General features: G+C 38.1%; 1 protein-coding gene across 2 annotated transcripts in view; it reads right to left on the reverse strand.

Moving 5' to 3' along the window:
* The window catches only part of LOC126253169 (clathrin interactor 1), a 194,017-nt gene that overhangs the window by 67,947 nt on the left and 101,606 nt on the right, over positions 1 to 24,464 (reverse strand). Inside the window, exons 10-11 of one of the 2 annotated variants that reach the window (XM_049954326.1) lie at positions 12,283 to 12,420; positions 6,378 to 9,422 (exon numbers count right to left, since the gene is read on the reverse strand). In XM_049954326.1, coding sequence (XP_049810283.1) covers positions 6,637 to 9,422; positions 12,283 to 12,420 — 2,924 coding nt within the window. In that variant the 3' untranslated portion in view covers positions 6,378 to 6,636. Of the gene's footprint in view, positions 1 to 6,377; positions 9,423 to 12,282; positions 12,421 to 24,464 lie in introns of those variants that run through there. The other variant, XM_049954327.1, reaches the window with a different exon arrangement.

Here is a 24,464-nt window from a genome sequence, read left to right on the forward strand (position 1 = left end):
TGGATTTATTTACAGTGTACTATCTTTACATATCACAGAGAGACGCTGCATAAGAACTCTGAACCACAAATAATGATGTATGTATCAAAAATTCAAGATCTTGCTTTAACTTTATTGTATTCTCTTTGTTTACATTTCAATCATTCCTGCCACCACTGAAGACAATTTTGTCAAAATACTGCACCTACATTCTCCTGTTAGTATTTTACCCAGCAAAGTTTTTCTACAGGATTTATAACGAAAAGAATTATAAAAAGCACATTATCATACGCAATGTGACATTTTTAGAAAACCTCAACAACTGAAAACTTTCATTTTTTCTGTACACAGAGTAGGTAGTTTTGACTCCCACCTGCAGCTCCTTCAAACAACGGACATTGAGAGCCAAAGACCCTACTCATACCACCCTACTTACTTGATTATAAGACTATTTTTTTTTCCAAATTAGTCAATCGAACTCTACGGTGTCATCTTATATTCGGATATAAAACTATTGCTGCTGAAGTTTGACATTTTTACATTGTTTAATAGATTGACATACAGGTCATCTTAACTTACACATCTAACTTGAGCTATGAGATCACATGCAGATTTATTCTGAAGAATTTGGAAGGGTAGAAAGTCTAAACAAAACTCATGTTCAAACAGGTTCAAGATTTCCCGATACATCAAAGTGCTCAATGCAGCACTGACTTTGCTTGTTCAATCATACGACATTTGACTTGCACAGCACTAACACAAGGGATGCACAACAAACTATGGGCTACCCATCACGACAATCTAAGGCTCTGCTTAAAATCTGAGAATTTTGTGAAACTCAAGACGACATAGAATTTAACATTACCATCTTACAAACACTTGTGTTATTTGAACGGTTTTGCAATAAAAGTTCTCATACATGTATGTATTTTGTGTACAAACATTTATGGCACACTATAAATAAAGTTAACATCAAATGGCGAATAAGGTGGCCTTCAAAAAACGTTACCTGATTCAGAACACAAGTCCATATTTTATTTGATTATGAGATATTGTAATGATTTACCATGTGGATAGCAAATAAGAAATTGGGTTGCTGTTCATATATTAGAATACCAGTTAAAATGTTATCACTTTTTAATCAGCTTTTGAACAAAGTGGTGACACTTAAGAACTTCGAGAATATACACTGCCTGACAAAAAACATTTAATCCACAATTAAATGTTAAAAAAATGAAATAAATCATGTAATTGTTATCACTATAATAAATTACAGCACCAAGACTCGTCGTGGAGTCAGTACTAACAGAAGTCACTACATCGCGGGACAATGGAAAGTTTGAGAATTTCACTGAATCATGATTGGAATCTTTTATTTATGTATTAGTTGGTGTTGTTACTTATGACCTGCAATCTAGTTGCTCAAGCACAGCATCGTTGAAGGGCTGGAGAGGGAACAGTGATACTGGCATGACTCAGAACTAAGACGTGTGGGAAGAGAAGTAGTGAGGGCACAGCAAATTATGTCATGCTGCCAACCATGGAGAAACTGCAGTTTGCTTGAATCCATCTGAATTGACTTTAAAATTGAATGAATGCACAACAGCGGCATACATTTCCACAGGAGACTGCAAAAGTCTAGATAGAGGCCAGTGGCGTACTTATGTGTTTCCTGCAACAATGTTATTGAGGTTCACCTTGAGGTATGACAGGAACAAAACACTGTGTGTCAGCTGCTGGTTCTGTGCAGCCAGTGAGAGAGTGGCAGGCAGATGCTATGTTTGGAAGCAAGGAACGTTGTAACATTCTCACGTCGGTATAGAAGCAAATTCCAATATGTATTCAGCAAAAAATAGTTGCGTTCTAAGGTTCCACTGTAACCACAGTCTCAGATACTGCAACAATCCACAAGAAACAATGAAATACTTGTGACAACAAAGATATAAATTTCATAACTGTGCTGTTAGGATGGTGATGATGATGATGATTAAAAATAGCAATAGCACAGATGCCAGTATTAGTAAGCGTAAAATGTAGTGAAGATAAAAATTTATGTATACCATTCTTTTTACTTTATTTATTCTTGTATTGTCAAAATGTAGACAACCAATAAATGGATTAAGTTTAAAACAGGTGTACCTGGTAATGCTAACTTTTTTCACAGATACTCAACGACAATAAAACAGTCTGCAATTCTGGTATGTCAGAATATGTTGAAAATAATTTTTTCTCAAAGAGCCTCATTAACAAAAAGAGAAGAAGAAGAAGAAGAAGAAGAAGGAGGAGGAGGAGGAGGAGGAGGAGAAGAAAGAAAGAAAGTGGGTGTTTCATTTTTTTCCACTGTCGTCTCGAGCAAATACAGTATACTGAATTTGCGAATTCCTAGAAGCACAAAATATTCCTGTCTTAGTCTTCATTTTTATTAAAATGAAAAACTTTCATTTTATTATATCTTGATCCTTACACATAGGAAGCCAAAGAAAGAAAAGAAGGCCAATTCATAGCATTAACTCTTTCTAGGGTGACAATATTGTACCTACCACTGTTTTAATTGTGTCTACATTGGACAAGTGTAAAAAATTTGTGATTGGTAAAGAAGTGGAAATAATTTATTTCAATACAAATATATGTTAGATTTATATTTTATTATTTCACACTGCAATGCATTTTGAACTTATTTGGTCATCTTCATCTTCAGGACTCATGAAATACGTAAGTTATTTCAAAAATACAAGTTACTCTGAAATCAAACTAAAAACAAATGCTGGGCAACAATGACCTAAAGCACGTAGCAATGTTCTGTTGGTAAGGTGGCAGTAGTGGTAGAAGAGGGAGCAGAGGGTACAGCTAAGAAAGTGATAGCCAGAGAAAGTTTGTTGTTGGACCACCAAAGAACCTATGTTCTGCAAATTGTAAAGAACAAGAGATGGCACATTGAGCTGTCTACAATAATAAAATTCCAGTGGACTTTATTGTCATTTCTGCCCTTCCTCCTGTTTCCACTGCCAGCAACTATGTAGGTAACATTCTACACACTTTAGATTACGAAGTTTTATTGTTTGATTGAGGAAATTGCATTTCTAGTAAGTAATTGTGTGCACATAATGCTCTTTGTGCATTATGTTTTGCTGTTGTGGTCTTCAGTCCAAAGACTGGCTTTATGCAGCTCACCACACTACTCTGTCCTGTGCAAGACTATTCATCTTTGAGTAACTACTGCAGCGTACATCCTTCTGAATCTGCTTACTGTGTTCATCTCTTGGCCTCCCTCTACGACTTCCACCCCCCACACTTCCCTCCAGTACTAAATTGGTGATCCCTTGATGGCACAGAACGTGTCCTACCAATTGATCCCTTCTTCTAGTAAAGTCTTGCCACAAATTCCTCTTCTCCCCAATTCTATTCAGTACCTCCTCCTTAGTTATGTGATATGCCCATCTAATCTTCAGCATTCTTCTGTAGTACCACATTTCGAAAGCTTCTATTCTCTTCTTGTCTTAACTGTTTATTGTACATGTTTCATATCCATACATTGTTACACTCCATACAAATACTTTCAGAAAAAGACTTCCTCATACTTAAATCTATACTCAGTGTTAACAAATTTCTCTTCTTCAGGAACACTTTCCTTGCCATCACCCGTCTACATTTTATATCCTCTCTATTTTGGCCCTCCGTAAGTTAATTTGCTACCCAAATAGCAAAACACATCTACTACTTTTAAGGTTCTGATTTCCTAATCTAATTCCCCTCAGCATCGCCTGATTTAATTTGGCTAAATTTCATTATCCTCGTTTTGCTTTTGTTGATGTTCATTTCATAGCTTTCTTTCAAGACACTGTTCATTCTGTTCAACTGTTCTTCCAAGTCCTTTGCTGTCTCCGACAGAATTACACTGTCGATGGCAAACATCAAGGTTTTTATTTCTTCTCCCTGGTTTTAATTCCTACCCCAAATTTTTCTTTGGTTTCCTTTTCTGTTTGTTCAATGTGCAGAATGAATAACACCGGGGATAGGCTAAAACCCTGTCTCACTCCCATCTCAATCATTGCTCCCCTTCCGTGCCCCTCCACTCTTATAACTGCCTTCTGGTTTCTGTACAAATTATAAATAGCCTATCATTCCCTGTATTTTACCCGTGCCATCTTCAGAATCTGAAAGAGTATTGCACTCAACATTGTCAAAAGCTTTCTCTAAGTCTACAAATGCTATGAACATATGTTTGCCTTTCCTTAAACTGGCTTCTAATGTAAGTCGTATGTCTGTATTGCATCGCGTGTTCCTACATTTCTACGGAAGCCAAACTGATCTTCCCCGAGGTCTGCTTTTACCAGTTTCTCCATTCGTCTGTAAGGAATTTGCGTTAGTATTTTGCAACCGCGACTTATTAAACAGATAGTTCGGTAATTTTCACACCTGTCAGCACCTGCTTACTTTGGAAATAGAATTATTATTCTTCTTGAAGTCTGAGGGTATTTCGCCTGTCCGTACATTCTGCCCACCAGATGGAAGAGTATGGTCATGGCTGGCTCTCCCAAGGCTGTCAGTAGTTCTAATGGAATGTCATGTACTCCCAGAGCCTTGTTTCCACTTAGGTCTTTCAGTGCTCTGTCCAATTCTTCACGCATCATCATATCTACTGTCACATCTTCATTTACGTCCTTTTCCATTTCCATAATATTGCCCTCAAGTACATCTCCCTTGTATAGACACTCTATATAGTCCTTCCATCTTTCGGCTTTCCCTTCTTTGCTTAGGACTGGTTTACCATCTGAGCTCTTGATACTCATACAGGTGGTTCTCTTTTCTCCAAAGGTCTCTTTAATCTTTCTATAAATGGCCTCTATCTTACCCCTAGTGATATATGCTTCTACAGCCCTTTACATTTGCCTTTAGCCATTTTGCACCTCTTGTTGATCTCCTTTTTGAGACGTTTGTATTCCTTTTTACCTGCTTCTTTTACTGCATTTTTATATTTTCTCTTTTCATCAATTAAATTTAGTATCTCTTCTGTTACCCAAGGACTTCTACTAGCCCTCGTCTTTTTACCTACTTTATCTTTTGTTGCCTTCACTATTTCATCTATCAAAGCTACTCATTCTTCTTCTACTGTATTTCTTTACCCTGTTCTTGTCTATCATTCCCTAATGCTCTCTCAAACTCTCTACAACCTCTGGTTCTTTCAGTTTATCCAGGTGCCATCTCCCTAATTCATACCTTCTGCAATATAACAACAAATAATATTAACACACTAGTCATTTAGTTAAATTCTGTAGGAAAAACCAAATATGTGAAATTAAAACAAAGTACATTTACATTCACCAAAACTATGAGAATTTATTTAGTAAGAAGTACTTAACAAGCAATTAATCTTTCAAAATCAAAAGATGTCTCACGAAAGAAGATGAAGACTGAGAAAAAGGTCAGCACTCAAGTATTGGATGTAAAATGACACTGGGAGCTGAGCAGGTGGAAGAGGGTGAAAGAAAAAAACGAAAATGTGCAAGGAGCAGAATCCAACGGTAATTCAGATTGTTGCACTTCGGTGGAAGGAGTGAGGAATCTAATCAAATCTTACTTTAAATACAGACAAAATAGGATAAAGTGTAGAATAGGAAAGGGTTTTCATATAGTCAAAAAACTGACAATCTATATCATCTAACTATATTATCACTCATTTCTGTTAGTTGACCTATGTTTCATAATCACTGCTGTTTTTCATTTTTTGTCATACTTTTGACAACTTAAATTCACAGTGCTAACTTCTTCCATTTAACAATGTATTCTAGATACCTTCCATTATTCTTCATATGGTATTTACAGAGACAGACTTACACCACTTTCAATCTTTTTTATGCACTTATGTGCTAGTTGCGTCACTAGTCACAGAAGAAGGAATTATTACTTTCAAAAACCTCAATATAATCATTTTTCAGAAGAAATTTCCACCATTTGACTATCCACTGTTCACTTATTTTAGACAATCAAGGTTTTGTCGATGACATGTCCCAAACAGGTCACACATATTTCAAGACTGCTCTTGAAAATGGCTACAAAACTGAAATAGTGACTGTGTAAAATAAATGAACAGGTGACACCCACAAGACAGAACTTTCTTTTAGTAAGTTCTATATGATTTGTGGTCTCCCATGAAAGAAAGAGCAGTATTTCATGTAACTTCCTGCAAGTATTCGTATCAATTTGGCAATGGTACATACATTTAATAAAGCAGTGATGTACCTCCTGTTTAATATAGATAACTTCCATTTTAGCATCATTTTCTAATTTTAAATTATAGGAACAAAAAATAAACTTAAGTGTTTCTTCTCAAATAAGGAGACTTACTTACAGAAAATATATTTTTATTTGACAATAATGTTGTACTTACAGCATTTTAAACAAATAAGACATCTCGTACAAAATTAAAATTGTTTTGATTCAAATGGCTTAATGCCTGCATAAAGAGGTATACACACAAAAGAAAAAATAAATGTGTATACACAAGTTTAATAGCATGCATAAATGGCATATTTTCTCTAACATTTCAGTGCTCTGAGAAACTTCTGTGCTGCTAAACTCACTGCAGTGTTGTATTTCATCAGAAATGTATCAGTACTACAGTGCATCGATCTCCACGCAGTCAGGCCACTTTTGGTTTCAAATTTTGACAACAATAAGTAAGGAAACATCTGCTGCAAGCTTTCTACATCTATAGTCTGGATCATTTTTGCCCATGTCATTCAACCAAATACAAGCTGTAGTTAAGGCAGTCTCAAGTTCATCTATACCTTCAATGCTGCCAACACAGACTACTGAAGCACCAACACATCTCACAACAGCAAGACGCACACGTGACTGAGGATGTTTGTGAAGACTGGACGCCAGTGCTAGAAGCTCCACACTTATACGAGGAGCAATTGGACAATTTGTAGTGCACAATGTAATTGACGCCAGACAATGCAATATATGTTCTAACATAATGCTGTCACTATTTGAGGATGACAGAATATTTGCTGCCTGGATATTATGAACTAGTGGAAAAAAGAATGACCCTGCTACAGCTGAAAATTCATTTTTCTGCTCAATAGGGTTACGTCTTCCTGATGCAAATATTCTAGTTTTTCCAGTTTGTTCTAATGCTTGTTTCACTAAGAGATTCACATTATCATTACCTAGCCTTCTTTTTAACTCTGAAAGAGTTGTTGCTGATCCTGTCAACACTTTGAGAATAAAAGTAAGCCTATCAAATGAATACCGACCCTGTTGTATGCCAAACTGATGACCGAGATACTCCGCCAAAGGGGCTGGGTGAACCACTACAGCAGCTACAGAGGCTGTGTATCTCAACTGATCAAAATCAGTCGTAGAATACTTGTCCTCCATATTGATTAAAATTTCAAGAAGATCTACTCCCAATGAAATGTCATCTCCAGGCAACTGCTTTTTTATGAGACTGTCTGCAACTTTCAGAGCTTCTGTATAACTCTCAATATCATCACCTTCTCTCAAAATATCTAACAGATCTCTCAAGTACTTGGGACGCTTTTTCTCTGACTGCTTCAAATCATCAGACATTTCATATGGAATCAGATCATCATCACTATCCAATACACTTTCTTCGCTGTCACAAGCTGCATTATCAATTATTTCTTTTTTGAAACTGCTTTCCTGCTGAGGCAAGCCCTGCTTTTCCTTTGACACTATTTCTTCAGCAAAAAGTTCAGCTTTTCCTGTCACTTTTTCCATTTCACATTCTACTGCAAGCTGACTTAACATACGATCACCCACACATTTACCAGGAAATGATTTGCATGTACATTCAGTGTTCACATTTGGTGTGTGTGTTTCACACTTATTTTTCATTACAATAACTTGATTTTCTTCTTCCCAAAATTCTACACTCATCACAACATGCTGTAATTCATTAAGAATGTCGCCAGCAGACTTTCCCAAGCCAGAGTAATCAAACTGTAATTCATACTTTCTATCATCATTTCGTCCTTTTGCAAGGGTTTTAACAACAGTTTCAGCAATGAACATGCCAAGCACTCTAATAACTTCATCCGAAGACTCTAAACGAGCAGGAATACAGTGAATCATTTTCATTTCTATACCTGTTGCCTGCAGATCAATGGATTCTAGATTCAGTATACACGCTAATAATACCTTGGTCATTGCTACCTGAGATTCAAGTGGCCTCTGGAGTACACAAGCATGATCACCCCATGCATTTAGAACATCAATGGTTACAGTTTTAAGTAGAGATACATCTGACAGTTTTAAATATCCTGCAAGATTGATAGCCATTCTTTCACAATTTACATTAAAATATCCAGTTACCATTGGTGCTTTACATGCCAAAACGTATCTCCAATCGGCAGAAATGCAAACCACACGAGTCAGAATTCTGTGTACTGTTGCTGGTGACTGGCACTGTGTAAGTAACATTACTCCCCACAACTCACATGCCTGTCTACTTAAATGACTCATTAGTTGTCCTGAAACCAAAGAGAAAGTAGTATCCTCACACCAGCTTTCCAAAATAGTAAGTAAAGAAAGCAGTGCAGGTGACTTTCTTTGATTATTGAAATGTACAAAAATTTTGGACAGTAAATCTGATAATCCTTCTATCCTGAAGGAAAGGCACCTATTTGCAACAGCATCCACTAGAAAATGCAGTGTATGAGCTACATGTACTACCAAAATCATGCAATAATTATCTGGATAAAAGCATTCCAATGTGTTGTCCTGTAGCTTATTAGCAACTCTACTTGGTAATGATACCAACAACTGAAGTGTTTCATCCCACATAAATATGTCTTCTTTATCCAAAAGAGGATCTCTTCCATTTCTTATACCTACAGAAGTTGTATCCACTTTACAATAATCCAGTATTGCACTTCTCAGAGATGTACATTTAAGCAATTTCTCCAACAAAAAAACTATGTATTCACATTTCCTACTGGGTCCCTTCACATCCTGTAATTTACTGACAAGTACTGAAAGTGCACTATGGAACATTGACAGCGGTGCACCATCAATGCAAAATATTTTTGAACATGTATCACTAATGTCCTTGGCAGCACAACAATCTGATAGTACTAAATCTAAAAGTTTCTGCAACAGTGATTTATACCACACATTTCTGAATATGTAAAAGGACTGTGTTTCTGTATCAATGGCACAAAATTTCTGAGGTGTGTACTGTCCAGGGAAATGTTTCAGCAGTTCTTCAAAGTTATTTTTCAATGTCATCGATTCATTTTCATTTCTGATTGGCAATGAATTCAGTCCAAGTAGTACACGTTCAACCACTTCCATGAATGACACTGTTTCTGTCCTGTGTCGTTGCTTCATAGATGCCACTGCTTGATTTTTGACGTAATCTATCTGTTCCACTTCTTGTTCTGCAGCTACTTGATGCTCAATACATGCAGGCATAGCTGGAATGTCAAAGTTCATTTGCTGTTCTACACAATACAATATACTTAATACTTCTTTATCACTACTTCAAGCAAAAATGATGCATATGTTTCTCAGAAACAATGACACATTATGAAAATTTTTCACTTTACAAAACAGTAATAACAAAACACTTGAAAAAAGAGAGAGAGGAGGAGGAGGAGGAGGAGGAGGAGGAGAAGAAGAAGAAGTAGTCCCTTATTGAATCACAACAACTCACTGTGCTATGTGCTAAAGAACACGGACTAAGATATTTGTGTGTGTGTGTGTGTGTGTGTGTGTGTGTGTGTGTGTGTGTGTGTGCGCGTGCGCGCGTGTGCTTTTGATCTTTGCTGTGGATTACAACATAGTTCCTAAGATATGAAACATAAAATGTACTTTCATCTCCATCATATATGAAGAAAACTAATATCTGTTTCACCTCTTATCTTCACCACACGTGGTTACCCCTCATCCTAATGTATCACTCCCCACCCCCCTTCTCCCCTCAAGGAAGCAACTAAGTTGTGAAAGCTGCAACAGTTTCTTGTTACATCCTGTGGATCTATTAACAGTACCAAGGATTTCACATCAAAGCTAAGTACTGTCCAGCAATTCTGTCTCTTACTTTTATACAATGGAAAATCCAGGCTGGAAGGTAACAATATTGTGAATAGGAAAGCTGCTACTCACCAGGTGACGGAGATGCTGAGTCGCAGATAGGCACAACAAAGAGACTGTCACAAATATAGCATTCGGCCAGTAAGGCCTCTGTCAGATTAGATAGCACACATAAACACACACACTCATGCAAACGCAACTCCCATGCACATGACTGCAGTCTCAGGTGACTCAGTTGCCTGAGAGTGCAGTCACATGTGAGTTAGTTGTGTTTGCATGAGTGTGTGTGTGTGCGTTTACCATCTAATTCTGACGAAGGCCTTACTGGCCAAAAGCTATATTTGTGACAGTCTTTTTGTTGTGCCTATCTGTGACTCAGCATCTCCACCATATGGTAAGTAGCACCTTTCCTTTTTACAATATTCTTAATTTTTATAGTTCTCTCAAGTGAATTTTCCTTTTATACAATGAACCAGTAACACTGGTGTACTTTACAATCCAATTTTTACAGCTATTAAATATCAATAAATGCTCTTTATGCCTATTTCTCTTTGATTCAATATAAAATATCAGATATATTCCAGACCCTGCATTACAATAGCTGCTCATAAGTATCTAATTGTAGAAAAATTACTAAGTAGTTCCAGATGTAAGTGTCAAAGAAAAATTCTATGTAATCCCGCTCAATTTGTGCATTATTATATGATTCAAGTTCAAGTAATTTAAAGAAAAATGGTGTATTATTTTTCTCTGAATTCATACTCTGGTAACAGCGGTAGGCATGACAACACCGCTACCCAACACTATTGTTGCACATGCTACTCAGATCAATTATGACTTGGTAACAACCAGGGAACGTAACTCCAAGAGTGGAACGAACTCGCCATGTTAACTGAATTACAGGAAGCAGAGGATCCGCACACACCTAGATATGCACATGACAATATACCCAGCAAGTGGCTAGCTGAGCATATGACAACTCTCAGGCACAAGCACAAGGCTAGGTCCGCACAAGCATCACTGACCTCCTTTGCTTACTGCCACTTGCTGGTAAATATCTGTGTCAGTAGGTCTGCCCATATGACAATGTGTGCACCCTCCATTGCAGGTTTCTGAACCACTACACTGTCTACCCATGCCAGACCATCTGCCTTCATCGGAACTTCCACTGGTGGGGATACTGAATGTACGATATTATTTGCATCAAGAAAACACTACAGAAAAAGAATTTCATAAAGTATTGCTACTGCCTGTTTATAGGATTCGCTGTTAAAAATTTGTCACTGGGAAAGAATCACCAATAGCTGAAGAAAACTGTATATCTTAGAGTAGTCATTTTTAACATTTCCCGTAACTTTCCAAGGCAGCACTACATCTTCCAGAGAACTTTAAATGTGAACATTTAAGGTTAGGCTTTACAATTGTTATTGACATTAAATGAAACAAAAAGTTTACTGTTACTAGTCACTGTTTATACACTGTTTATTTATCTCCATGACACGTTTCAAAGGTTTAAACATCCATCATCAGGTGATTTACATATGTTTGTGTGTGTGTGTGTGTGTGTGTGTGTGTGTGCGTGCACCATTACAATTTTTTGGAGGAACATTTGGCACTGTCTACTGAGATATACTACAGTATCCTACACATCCAACCTAAAGGCAAAAAACTAGACATCTTTGAAACACCACAAATGTACAAACACCACACAAAGCAGCCTGAATACATCTTAAATGACAATATTTACAAGAGCATCATCTCTGTTGTCACCAACTGCCTACATTAGTAAATTTGAGCACACACACACACACACACACACACACACTTGTAATACTAACAATTGTACGTCCACCTGATTATGGAGGTTTAAACCTTTGAAATGCATTGTGGAGATAAATAAATAGTAACTGGTAACAGTAAACTTATAGTTTTATCTAAAGTCTTCAAGTGAAACAAATCATACTTCCCCACTTAGTGTGTTCTGGTCTGAATGTTGTTTTTGTTTCCGTACTGAAGCAAAATGTGTACTATATTTTATAACATTTACAAATAAGTATCAAATTCTCCCCACCCCCCACCCAAAAAAATAAATAAATAAATAAATAAAATTAAAAAAAAAATAAAAACTGGTCTCAAGCACACACAAACATATAGACAATACATCAAAACACATACAATAAATGGTCAGTACAAATATGCACAAATAATGCTGTTTAACAATATAAAATTATGAAGTCTTACCAGAAACTGTTAGTCCAGTGTCCAAAGGATTGACAGAAGGTACACTATTCACTGTAGAAGCTCCTAAACTACTGCCAAAGGCAGGTGAGCTGAAGCCACCCAAATCTGTTAGGAGATCAGTATTGGATTGTTGAGCACCTGTAAATATGGTATAACATTTACCTATCAAGGCTAAATGCATGTGGCATGTGATCAAAGGAAAGCATAGGGGAGGGGCATGGGGGGGGGAGAGGGAGAGGGAGAGGGAGAGGGAGAGGGAGAGGGAGAGGGAGAGGGAGAGGGAGAGCTCAACTAAATGTGCACTATTTAATGTGCAGTTTTTATGCAAATGACAATAAATCTTCACCATTCTTCAGTGTCTTTTTTGCATGATGTACTCTTATTAACTGCATGTTGCAATGCCTGTCATTCTTCATTCCAGGTGAGTGCAAGCATCCACCTCTGCCTGTGATTTGTAATTAGCTTTTTATAAAATCTGTCAATGTTAAAAGATTTTCAGTTAGAGCAATATTTTTTTTTTGATAGGCCATCATAGTCACTGTTCCTAAGCCAGTGGAAAGGAAAGATGCAAACAAGTCTTTCTAAATTATCTACGAACGGTTATCAAAGTACTGTATATGTTATGTTATGGAAAACAGAATTTCTGTTAATGATAACAATGGTCATGCTTGTTGTGAGATTTCAATTATCAAGATATGTAAACAGAAAGAGATCATCCGCAATCTACATCTATACTCTGCAAACCAATTAAGTGGATGACAGAGTATACTTCCCATTGTACCATTTATTAGGGTTTCTTCCCTTTCCATTTGCTTATGGAGCATAGAAAGAATGACTACTTAAATGACACACTGAGAGTTGTAGTTAACCTTACTGTGTCTCTATTCCAGATTCTGCACTTATGACTGGTTCTTGAAATTTTTTAAGTATGCTTTCAGAGCATAGTTTGTGTGTGTCTTAAAAGAGTCTGCCAGTTGAGATTTTTCGGCATTTCTATTACTTTCTCATGGATCAAACATAACTGTCACTAGTCATGCTTCACTTCTTTGAATAAATTCAGTATGGCCTGTTACAATTATCCGGTATGGATCTTGCACACTTGAGCAATATATTATGATGGGTGGCACAAATGTTTTATAAATAATTTCCTTTGTAGACTAACTGCTTTTTGATGCTACAAACTAAACAGTCTGCCATCTGCTTCATCTGTGACTGAGTCTATGCGATTATTCCATTATGTATCACCACAAATTGCTAAATACAGCCATTTGTACAAATTGAGCAAATACAATTGTGACGCAAAGATTGTAGTCATGGGTACTACTTTTATGTTTTTGTGAAGTGCACAATTTTACTTTTCTGTACATTTAAAGCAATTTGCCAGTCTTTGCACCACTTTCAAATCCTATCAAGCTCTGACTGAACATTAGTGCAACTTCCCCCCCCCCCCCCCCCCCCCCAGGCACTAGTTCATTTCAGACAACTGAATCATCACCAAACAGTCTGAGGTTACTATTGTCTGCCAGATCACTAATATGCAACATGAACAGCAAAGATCCCACACGTCCCTGGGACACACCAGAAGTTACTTCTCCATCTGTTGGTGACTCTCCATTCAAGATAACATTCTGTGTCCCCCATAACAATAAGTGCTCAATTCAGTCACAAATTTTGCCTGATAAGATTGTACTTTTTTCTAATAAAACCTTCATATGCAACAAAGTCATATTTATATCAATGTTTTTTTCAGAAGTCATGGAATGCTGAATCCACCTGACAGCGAAATCGAGGAAAATGGGATTTTCATGTTTTCAGAATCAATGCTTTTAGTACGGAAGAGTTCATTCTGCTCAAGATACCTCATTATGTTTGAGCTCAGAATATGTTCTATGATACTACATCAGATTGACATTAATGAGACTGGGTGGGTGGTTTTGGAGATTGATCTTTGATATATTATGCTTAGAAAATAGGGAGCTCCTCAGCCACAAATTCTGTATAAATTCTAAAACAGATGCTATCAGGCTCTTGTGTTTTGTTGAATTTTGAGAATTTCAGCTGTTTCTCAATGCACTGACACAACACTAATATTTATATCACTGATCTTTGCAGTTGTGCAGTAAGTAAATAGCGACAGTACTTCTTATCTTCCTTTGTAAAGAAAAATTAAAACAGATTTAATCATTTCTGTTGTTGTGTTGCTACATTCAATTCTGCTGCCTCTGTTATCTACACATCTGGACACGAGCTTTGGAGCCACTTACAGCCTCCACATATGACTAGAATTTCTATAGATTATTTAAAGAGATTATTTGATAATGTTCAGCTACTGCAGCTTTTGAAGGCTTCACACACTGCTCTTCTGACAGCAAAACTTTTTGCATTTACCATCTCGCTGTCCTAGCCCTACTCTTTGCTTTACACTTACTATGCAGTAGTTGCTGTTCCTTTAACAGTTCCTTCATAAAGACTGCACATCATGCAACGTCTCTCCCATCATAAACTGTTCTACTCAATACATACCTACATCCAGTGCTTGATATACTGCTCTTTCAAACTTCAGCAACAGTTCCATGTGATTGTGCCCAGAAGTAAATGTTTGAAAGGTTTCTCACTGAGGTATGACACAGTCAGTTTGTCCAATTTGCTGACCATGTAAACCTTGATTTGTTTCAGCTGCCCTTTGTACTTTGGTAATCATTGTTGCTTCAACCGCTTCACATCACTAATACTGGTTTCAAAGTTGACATGCTTAAAGAGGTCATATATATTTCTTGCTACCACATCTAATGTACAAAGAATGTTCAGTAAGACTGGCACTCCTCTTCTAAAAGCTTTATTTCAGAAGTTTAAAATTCCAATTTTTGTCACCTTCAACATAATAGTCGACCACAATATTACCGCACATGGGAGTTAGGACACTTCGGTTGGCTTATTGCAAGTTTTTATTATGATATTTCACGAGACCAAAATGAGTCACTTGATAGTATATGCACAACTTTCCTAACAGCATTCACACAGTGTGATGCCTTTTCCTTAGTCAACATCATTCTTGTTTACTGTAACATTACCGTCTGTTTCTGACGATGACCAAGAGGGGCCAAGTGCAAAATAACATGATTGAGTAGTAATCCTACTCAATATCTACATCTACATTCATACTCCGCGAGCCAGCTGACAGTGTGTGGCGGAGGGTACCTTGAGTACCTCTATCGGTTCTCCCTTCTATTCCAGTCTCGTATTGTTCGTGGAAAGAAAGATTGTCGGTATGCCTCTGTGTGGGCTCTAATCTCTCTGATTTTATCCTCAGCGTCTCTTCGCGAGATATACGTGGGAGGGAGCAATATACTACTTGTCTCCTAGGTGAAGTTATGTTCTTGAAACTTCAAGATTAGATTAGATTAATACTTATTCCATAGATCATGAATGTGACACTTCGTAATGATGAGGAACGTGTCAGGTTACTAAAAGATGTCTGTACAAGATATTACATTACACAAAATATTGCATGACACTAATGTTTAAGTTGTTGTTGTTGTTGTTCCCCCTCCCCCTTAATTTATATCTAAAAATTCAGCCAATGAGTAGGAGTTGTCATCTAGAAATTCTTTTAATTTATTTTTAAATGTTAGTTGGCTATCTGTCAGGCTTTTGATGCTGTTTGGTAGGTGACCAAAGACTTTTGTGGCAGCATAATTTACCCCTTTCTCTGCCAAAATCAGATTTAACCCTGCATAGTGAAGATCATCCTTTCTCCTGGTGTTATAGCTATGCACACTGCTATACTTTTGAACTGGGTTGGATTATTAACAACAAATTTCATAAGTGAATATACATACTGTGAGGTTACAGTGAGGATCACTAGATCCTTAAATAGATGTCTGTAGGATGACCGTGGGTGGGCTCCAGCAATTATTCTGATTACACTTTTTTGAGCAATGAATACTTTTCTACTCAACAATGAATTACCCCAGAATATGATGCCATACGAAAGCAGTGAATGAAAGTAGGCATAGTAAGCTAATTTACTGAGATTCTTATCACCAAAATTTACAATAACCGAAATAGCATACGTAGCTGAAGTCAGACGTTTCAGCAGACCATCAATGTGTTGCTTCCAGTTTAACCTCTCATCAATGGACACACCTAAAAATTTTGAAAATTCTACCTTAGCTACAGACTTCTGTTCAAAGTCTATATTTATTACTGGAGTTGTGCCATTTACTGTACGGAACTGTATATACTGTGTTTTATCAAAATTTAAAGAGAGTCCATTTGCTGAGAACCACTTAATAATTTTGTGAAAAATATCATTTAAAATTACATCACTTAGTTCTTGGTTTTTGGATGTTATTACTATACTTGTATCAGCAGCAAAAAGAAGTAACTTTGCATCTTCATCAATGTGGAATGGTAAGTCATTAATGTATATCAAGAACAGTGAAGGGCCCAAGACCGAACCCTGTGGGACCCCGTACTTGATAGCCCCGCAGTTTGAGGAATCAGCTGTTGTTTTAACTTTACATGAACCACTTATTTCAACTTTCTGCATTCTTCCAGTTAAGTATGAATTAAACCATTTGTGCACTGTACCACTCAAACCATAATGATTTAGCTTATCTAAAAGAATTCCATGATTTACACAATCAAAGGTCTTTGAGAGATCACAAAAAATACCAATGCGTGATGTCCCGTTATTCAGAGTATTTAATATTTGATCAGTGAAAGCATATATAGCATTTTCTGTTGAAAAGCCTTTCTGAAAACCAAACTGACATTTTGTTAGTACTTTATTTTTACAAATATGGGAGGCTACTCTGGAATACATTACTTTCTCAAACATTTTTGATAGAGCTGTCAGAAGAGAGATTGGGCGGTAGTTGTTGACATCCAACGTATCCCCCTTTTTATGCAAAAGCCCGTACCGAGCTACTGAGCGTCTCTCCTGCAGAGTCTTCCACTGCAGTTTACCTATCATCTCCGTAACGCTTTCACGATTACTAAATGATCCTGTAACGAAGAACGCTGCTCTCCGTTGGATCTTCTCTATCTCTTCTATCAACACTATCTGGTAAAGATCCCACACCGGTACACCGGTGAGCAGTATTCAAGCAGTGAGCGAACAAGTGTACTGTAACCTACTTCCTTTGTTTTTGGACTGCATTTCCTTAGGATTCTTCCAATGAATCTCAGTCTAGCATCTGCTTTACTGACGATTAATTTTATATGGTCATTCCATTTGAAATCACTCCTAATGCCTACTCCCAGATAATTTATGGAATTAACTGCTTCCAGTTGCTGACCTGCTATATTGTAGCTAAATAATAAATGATCTTTCTTTCTATGTATTCGCGGCACATTACACTTGTCTACATTGAGATTCAATTGCCATTCCCTGCACCATGTGTCAATTCATTGCAGATCCTCCTACATTTCAGTACAATTTTCCATTGTTACAACCTCTTGACATACTACAGCATCATCTGCAAAAAGCCCCAGTGAACTTTCGATGTTATCCACTAGGTCATTTATATATATTGTAAATAGCAAGGGTCCTACAACACTCCCCTATAACACACCTGAAATCACTCTTACTTCGGAAGACTTCTCTCCATTGAGAATGACATGCTGCGTTCTGTTATCTAGGAACTCTTCAATCCAATCACACAATTGATATGCTCTTACTTTGTTCATTAAACAACTGTGGGGAACTGTATCAAATGCCTTGCAGAAGTCAAGAACACAGTATCTACCTAGGAACCAGTGTCTATGGCCCTCTGAGGCTCGTGGACGAATAGCGCGAGCTGAGTTTCACACGATCATCTTTTTCAAGACCCCTGCTGATTCCTACAGAGTAGATTTCTAGTCTCCAGAAAAGTCATTATACTCTAACATAATACCTGTTCCAAAATTCTACAACTGATAGAGGTTAGAGATATAGGTCTATAGTTCTGCACATCTGTTCCACGTCCCTTCTTGAAAATGGGGATGACCTGTACCCTTTTCCAATCTTTTGGAATGCTACACTCTTCTAGAGACCTACGGTACACTGATTTAAGAAGGGGGGGCTAGTTCCTTCACGTACTCTGTGTAAAATTGAAGTGGTATCCGATCAGGTCCAGTGGCCTTTCCTCTTTTGAGCAATTTTAATTGTTTTTCTATCCCTCTGTCATCTTTTCGATATCTACCATTTAATCATCTGTGCAATGATCTAGAGAAGGAACTACAGTGCAGTCTTCCTCTGTGAAACAGCTTTGGAAAAAAGACATTTAGTATTTCGGCCCTTAGTTTGTCACCCTCTGTTTCAGTACCATTTTGGTCACAAAGTGTCTGGCCATTTTGTTTTGATCCGCCTACTGCTTTGACATAAGACCAAAATTTCTTAGGATTTTCTGCCAAGTCAGTACATAGAACTTTACTTTCAAATTCGTTGAACGCCTCTCGGTTAGCCCTCCTCACACAACATTTTGCTTCATGTAATTTTTGTTTGTCTGCAAGGCTTTGGCTATGTTTAGGTTTGCTGTAAAGTTCCCTTTGCTTCCGTAGCAGTTTTCTAACTCAGTTGTTGTACCACGGTGGCTCTTTTCCATCTCTTACGAGCTTACTTGGCACATACTTATCTAATGCATATTGTACGATGGTTTTGAACTTTGTCCACTGATCCTCAACACTATCTGTACTTGAATAAAACTTTTGTGTTGAGCCATCAAGTACTCTGAAATCTGCTTTTTGTCACTTTTGCTAAACAGAAAAATCTTCCTACCTTTTTTATTATTTCTATTTATGGCTGAAATCACCAATGCTGTAACCGCTTTGTGATTGCTGATTCCCTGTTCTGCGTTAACTGTTTCAAATAGTTTGGGTCTATTTGTCACCAGAAGGTCTAATATGTTATCACCACAAGTCTGTTCTCTGTTTAACTGCTCAAGGTAGTTTTCAGATAATGGACTTAAAAAAAAATTTCACTGGGTTCTTTGTCCCTGCCACCCATTATAAATGTTTGAGTCTCCCAGTCTATATCTGGTAAATTAAAATCGCCCCCAAAACTATAACATGGTCAGAAAATCTACTTGAAATATTTTCCAAATTTTCATTCAGGTGTTCTGCCACAACAGCTGCTGACCCAGCGGGCCAATAGAGACATCCAATTACCAAGTTTGAGCCTGCTTTAACTGTGACCTTCACCCAAATGATGCGCTTGTCCCAGTCCCATGGCACTCCTGCAAAACATGGTGAAGGCCATTCTTTGCCATGTATCTAGAAATTATGTGTGTCAAAACAACTTTCCTTGAGGTCCGTTTTGGCACTGCAGTGAAGGAAAAAGTGTAACAATGTCAAATTTTGACGGTAAGGTGGATGGGGTACCATAGAGATGCCTTTTCTGGTCAAAATTTCTATCACAGTCTGTTTCAGATGAACACTAGCATTATTCCAATGAAGGTTCCACTATTAAACAAATTATTTACTCTTCTTTTGAATGTGATCATTAGATGGCTCAAGACCTGCCCATAGCACCTTTTACAACGGAATCAGCGTACAGCATGTCTTTGTAATAGAATGATGTTATGACAATTACCTTATTCGCTGCCTTCAGTTTACATACTTTATGGGGGTGGTTGACCATTTTACACCCACTCCATGCTACTCCATTTCATTTCTAGGTCATAACGATGGAGCCTCATTTCATCAGCAGTGACGGTATTTTGCCATAATGCATCATTAGACATATGCAAATGTTTCTTTGAAAGTGTGTGAGGACTTCTACCAGTTTCTATTTGCAAACTGCATACAAGTTGTCTGCTAGTGAGATGTAGCTCACGCAGATTGGTAGGTGTCTCAGTACTGACTGTTTTAATTGTTAAGCCCGTAACAGGCACACCTTCTCCACCAAATAGAAAAATCACTAAAATCTATATTCAATTTATCACGTCACAGAAGCATTTTTGTTCAGGTGAACACACAAAGCTGATCACACAACTCAGATATTTTGAAGATTCAGATGTTTCAAAAATGCTCTGATATTTTCATTCACTGCTGCAACTCAACAGAGAGTGAAAGAATGAGACACTGTGGGGAAACTGCCAAGTTTAGCATCCACCATAAAGCTCAAACATGCATAGTCAAATTGTAGTGTTTTCTCTTTAATTTACTGATTACACATTATTTTAGTCTTATTAGAATTGTATTTCCACCCCTCGTCCACAAAATAGATACATTTCTTTCGTCCTGGAGTTTCAGTAATATGTACCTTCTTTCTCACTTTCCCCAATCCATCCTTTTCTCCTCCCTGAGGAAGGAAATAATAACTCGAAAAAATAGAATAGTGCCATGTACTTTCATATGTGCCTATCAGCACTATTATCTCACATCCCGAAGAAAAGTAATGACCAGCAATTGTCTTTCACACTTTTCTAATTTCCTTGAGTGAATCTTATTTTTGTTATGAAGATTACTTTCATTCACTTCCATGTACACAACTATTACCCAAATAACATAGTTATTGCACATACTGACCATTTACTAAAACAAGTGTACTCCTAATAATTTCTATATGTCTACATAGATGGCAGACAAAACATGTTCGCCACGCAACATTTTCTCAGAGATGGCAGTACATTTATAATGTATTACAGGCATAATATTATGGAAACTGCCTATCTTCACACTGCAGAAAGTAGTTCATATTGTGTGTAGGGTATCCCCACACACTTCATGCTGTGTTCTATTCAAACAACTGTATATAAGTGCAACAACATCTGAGTACGTACAGCCCCTGATAGTCTTTATTATGAAGGAAAGACAATCTGCAGTCTCCACTCTTAGTCAAAGCATCTGGCACTTGTTCAAAGACTGTCAAGTACATTCATGCTAAAATATTCAATTCACTATCTAATAATAGCAGAGGAACAATAAGCTTTGTTTAAAAAAGAAATACCTGTTTGATACTCCATACTACTTCATGAAAAATCCTTTCAATCATAAATAAAAACCTTTTATGTGAAGGTTTCATTTTGTACGAAGAACTGGAATTTCCTATCAATCATTTCCTTATTAAATAATATCTAAGTTGTAACTATACTACTTGTATGTGTAATCCTCTGTGGCAATGTAAGTTTTACTCTAAAGTGGTAAAGAAAAAATAATCTTTAATGTGCAACTCAAAGTGTACAAGGCATGTTCAGAAAGTAAGTGTATTGTGACCATAACAAGTTGTGATTTTTTGAGGATTGACAACACTGAGGGGTAGTAGAGGATCCCCTGACCAGAGCAAGTATCACAGGAACATGGCATTACATGAACTCATGCTGTACTGTCCAGTTGCGTGAAAGATGTTCGTAAGAAAGCCTGCCAAGTGCGAGCCACATCCTGTGACCCAATTCCTACTTGCACAAGGAATAACATCTACTGAAGTTTTTTTTGAAGGTTTACACAGAAGTTTTATGTACACAATGAGTGTGTTTATGAGGGATCAAAGATTGCACTCACTGCGGATGAATTTTTTGCAATGTTTCCATAACTCTTCAGAGCTCCCTTATACAAAACACTTACAGAAACACTGGGATATCAGAAACTGCGCAAGATGGGTCCGAAAACAGCTTACAGGGCAGCCCAAGAAAAATCTAGTCAGTAGTGCCCATGAGTTTCTTCACCAACCTGAATTGGAAGGTGAGGATTTTCTGAGCTCTATTGCGACTGGTGATGAAACCTGACTGGTTCATTACATGCCTGAGGGGGAAGGTCACCACAGTGACACCACACCAATTCTCCATCTGCCAAACAATTCAAAATACCAATTTTAGGTAAAGTCATGGCCTCAGTGTTTTAGAACCAAAAGGGTATCATTCTGGTTTAATTTCTGTCTCGAGAAGACGAGAGGGGTGTGCCTGCTGCACAACCCCCATATTCAAACAGCCTTAGCCACCAAGCTGCTCTTGGACTCATTTGGTTGGGATGTTTTGAACCACCCCTTGTTTTCCCCTGACTTTTCGCTATTCTGAAGGCATACAAGAGTAGAATTAAGTTTCCAACAGACGTGTAGGCACAGAAAGAGATTATAAAGTGGGGGAAATAGGCTGAGGGAGAGTTCTTTGAGGAGAGCATAAAGGAACTTGTGCCGCAGCTAACTGCATGTGCTGAATGGGATAGTGATTAAGTGACAAACAGTCAACTAGTATATCAGAAATATACTGCAGTTTTTTTTTAAGTACACCTTGGCCAAAAGGAATACAAAAATCAAATACTCTTACTTTCTGAACGTGGTTCATATTACTTACTGCAGTGTTATTGTTGCACTATTACTATCTTGTGTGACTTGGCATCTTGAGAGTATCAAAGTCAATGCTGAACCCTGCCTGATTATGTTCACTCCCCCATCCAAACCATGCTCCACCCCCACTGCTCCCCCACCCCCCCAAAAAAAAGAAAAAATAAATAAATAAATAAATAAATCACCCCCTATTAACAATCCAAAGCTTGCTTCATCATTCCCCAAAGCCCTCAGCATGAAAGCAAACCACAACATTTGCTGAAAGAACTGCAATCCACCACCTGAAAACTGATTCCCGCCTTATAATCTTACCTGCTGACAAAGGCTCCACCACTGTGGTTTTTATTCGCATGGATTGCCTGGACAGACTCTGCCAGCTGTCAGATTCTTCCACCCACGGAAGAAATCCAATAAGATTCTCTGTTCAAATCCTTACGCCCAACCCAAAACCTACCTAACCCCCCCCCCCCCCCTCTCTCATTCTTTCTTTTTTCTTTCACACACCCCCAGCCCCACCCCCGCCACTCAGGGCACTCCTATCTTCTACATGCTCCCTAACTACCCAAGAAGTCCCATTGTGACCAGTTATGGTGCCCCCACTGAGAGACTCTCTGCTCTTGTGCTCCAACAACTACTGTCTATTTACCCACAACCTACCATCCCATATGAAGAAACCAACCATCCCCTCCACTGACTCGTTCCTGTTCCTTTAGCACCTTGTACCCTGCTCATCACTACTGATGTCAGACTCTCCACTGTTCCTGTTCCTTCAGCACCTGGTGCCCTGCTCATCACTACTGATGTCAGCTCCCTTTATACTGACATCCCTAACACCCATCTTCATAGTCGCCATGACCAACTGTATCCTCACCCGTAATTACTTCTCCTTTGAAAGCATTGCTTACAAACAAATATTCGCTACAGCAATGCACGTCCACATGGCACTGTTCTATGCCAACCTATTCATGAGCCATCTAGAGGAATCCTCCTTAACCACCTGGAATCCCAAACCCATTATACCTGGTTCAGATTCATTGACGAAATCTTCATGATCTGTACCAAGGGTAAGGATATCCTACCCACATTCCTCCAGAACCTCAACAAGGTGCTGACGTTCACTTCACCTGGTACTACTCAATCCAACAAGCCACCTTCCTTGATGCTGATAACCACAGAGATGGATACATCACAACCTCTGCCAATATCAAATATCCCAACAACCAGCAATATCTCCACTTTGACACCTGCCACCAGTTACCTACAAGTCTCTCCCCAACAGCCTCGCCACCTGTGGCCATCATATGTACAACTGGTACCAGAGCAACCAGTAAAGTATAAAATCTTAGTATGTGAAGGACAGTTTTTTCTTGAATGTTCAAACAAATTGTTCTGCATCATTGATAGGTATACAAACAAAAGGTACAGAGCTTTGTGCTAGCTGTCAGAATGAACTTCCATTTTCAAGCTTGTAGGAAAAACCATAGACACACACACACACACACACACACACACACACACACACACACTAACACACACAGGTGCACATGCTCTTTCCCTACATTGTGCTGAGTTAACTGACAGTTCTTTCCTGGACCACAGTGAATGTACTTGGATGAGGTGAGGGTGTAGGGTGAGATGATGGTTAGAGGCGCAGAAGGTAGGGAGGAGGTTAGGGACAAGCATGGGAGAGTGCGGAGCCATCTGTGGGCTTGCTAGGGGTGCATGGAAGGGGGCATGTGGCAGATGGCTGGGCATGTCATTTGATAGGCTACGGCATGATATAGCTGCACACAACTAGCTGACATGAATTGGATGGGGGTACTGAGATAAGGGATGGGATGGTGCGTGTACAACACACACACACACACAGTATAGGGAGGGGGTGGGGGGGACAGCGAGTTACCTTAGATTCAGG

Source organism: Schistocerca nitens, chromosome 4 (genome assembly GCF_023898315.1).
Source record: "Schistocerca nitens isolate TAMUIC-IGC-003100 chromosome 4, iqSchNite1.1, whole genome shotgun sequence".
Lineage (NCBI taxonomy): Eukaryota > Metazoa > Arthropoda > Insecta > Orthoptera > Acrididae > Schistocerca > Schistocerca nitens.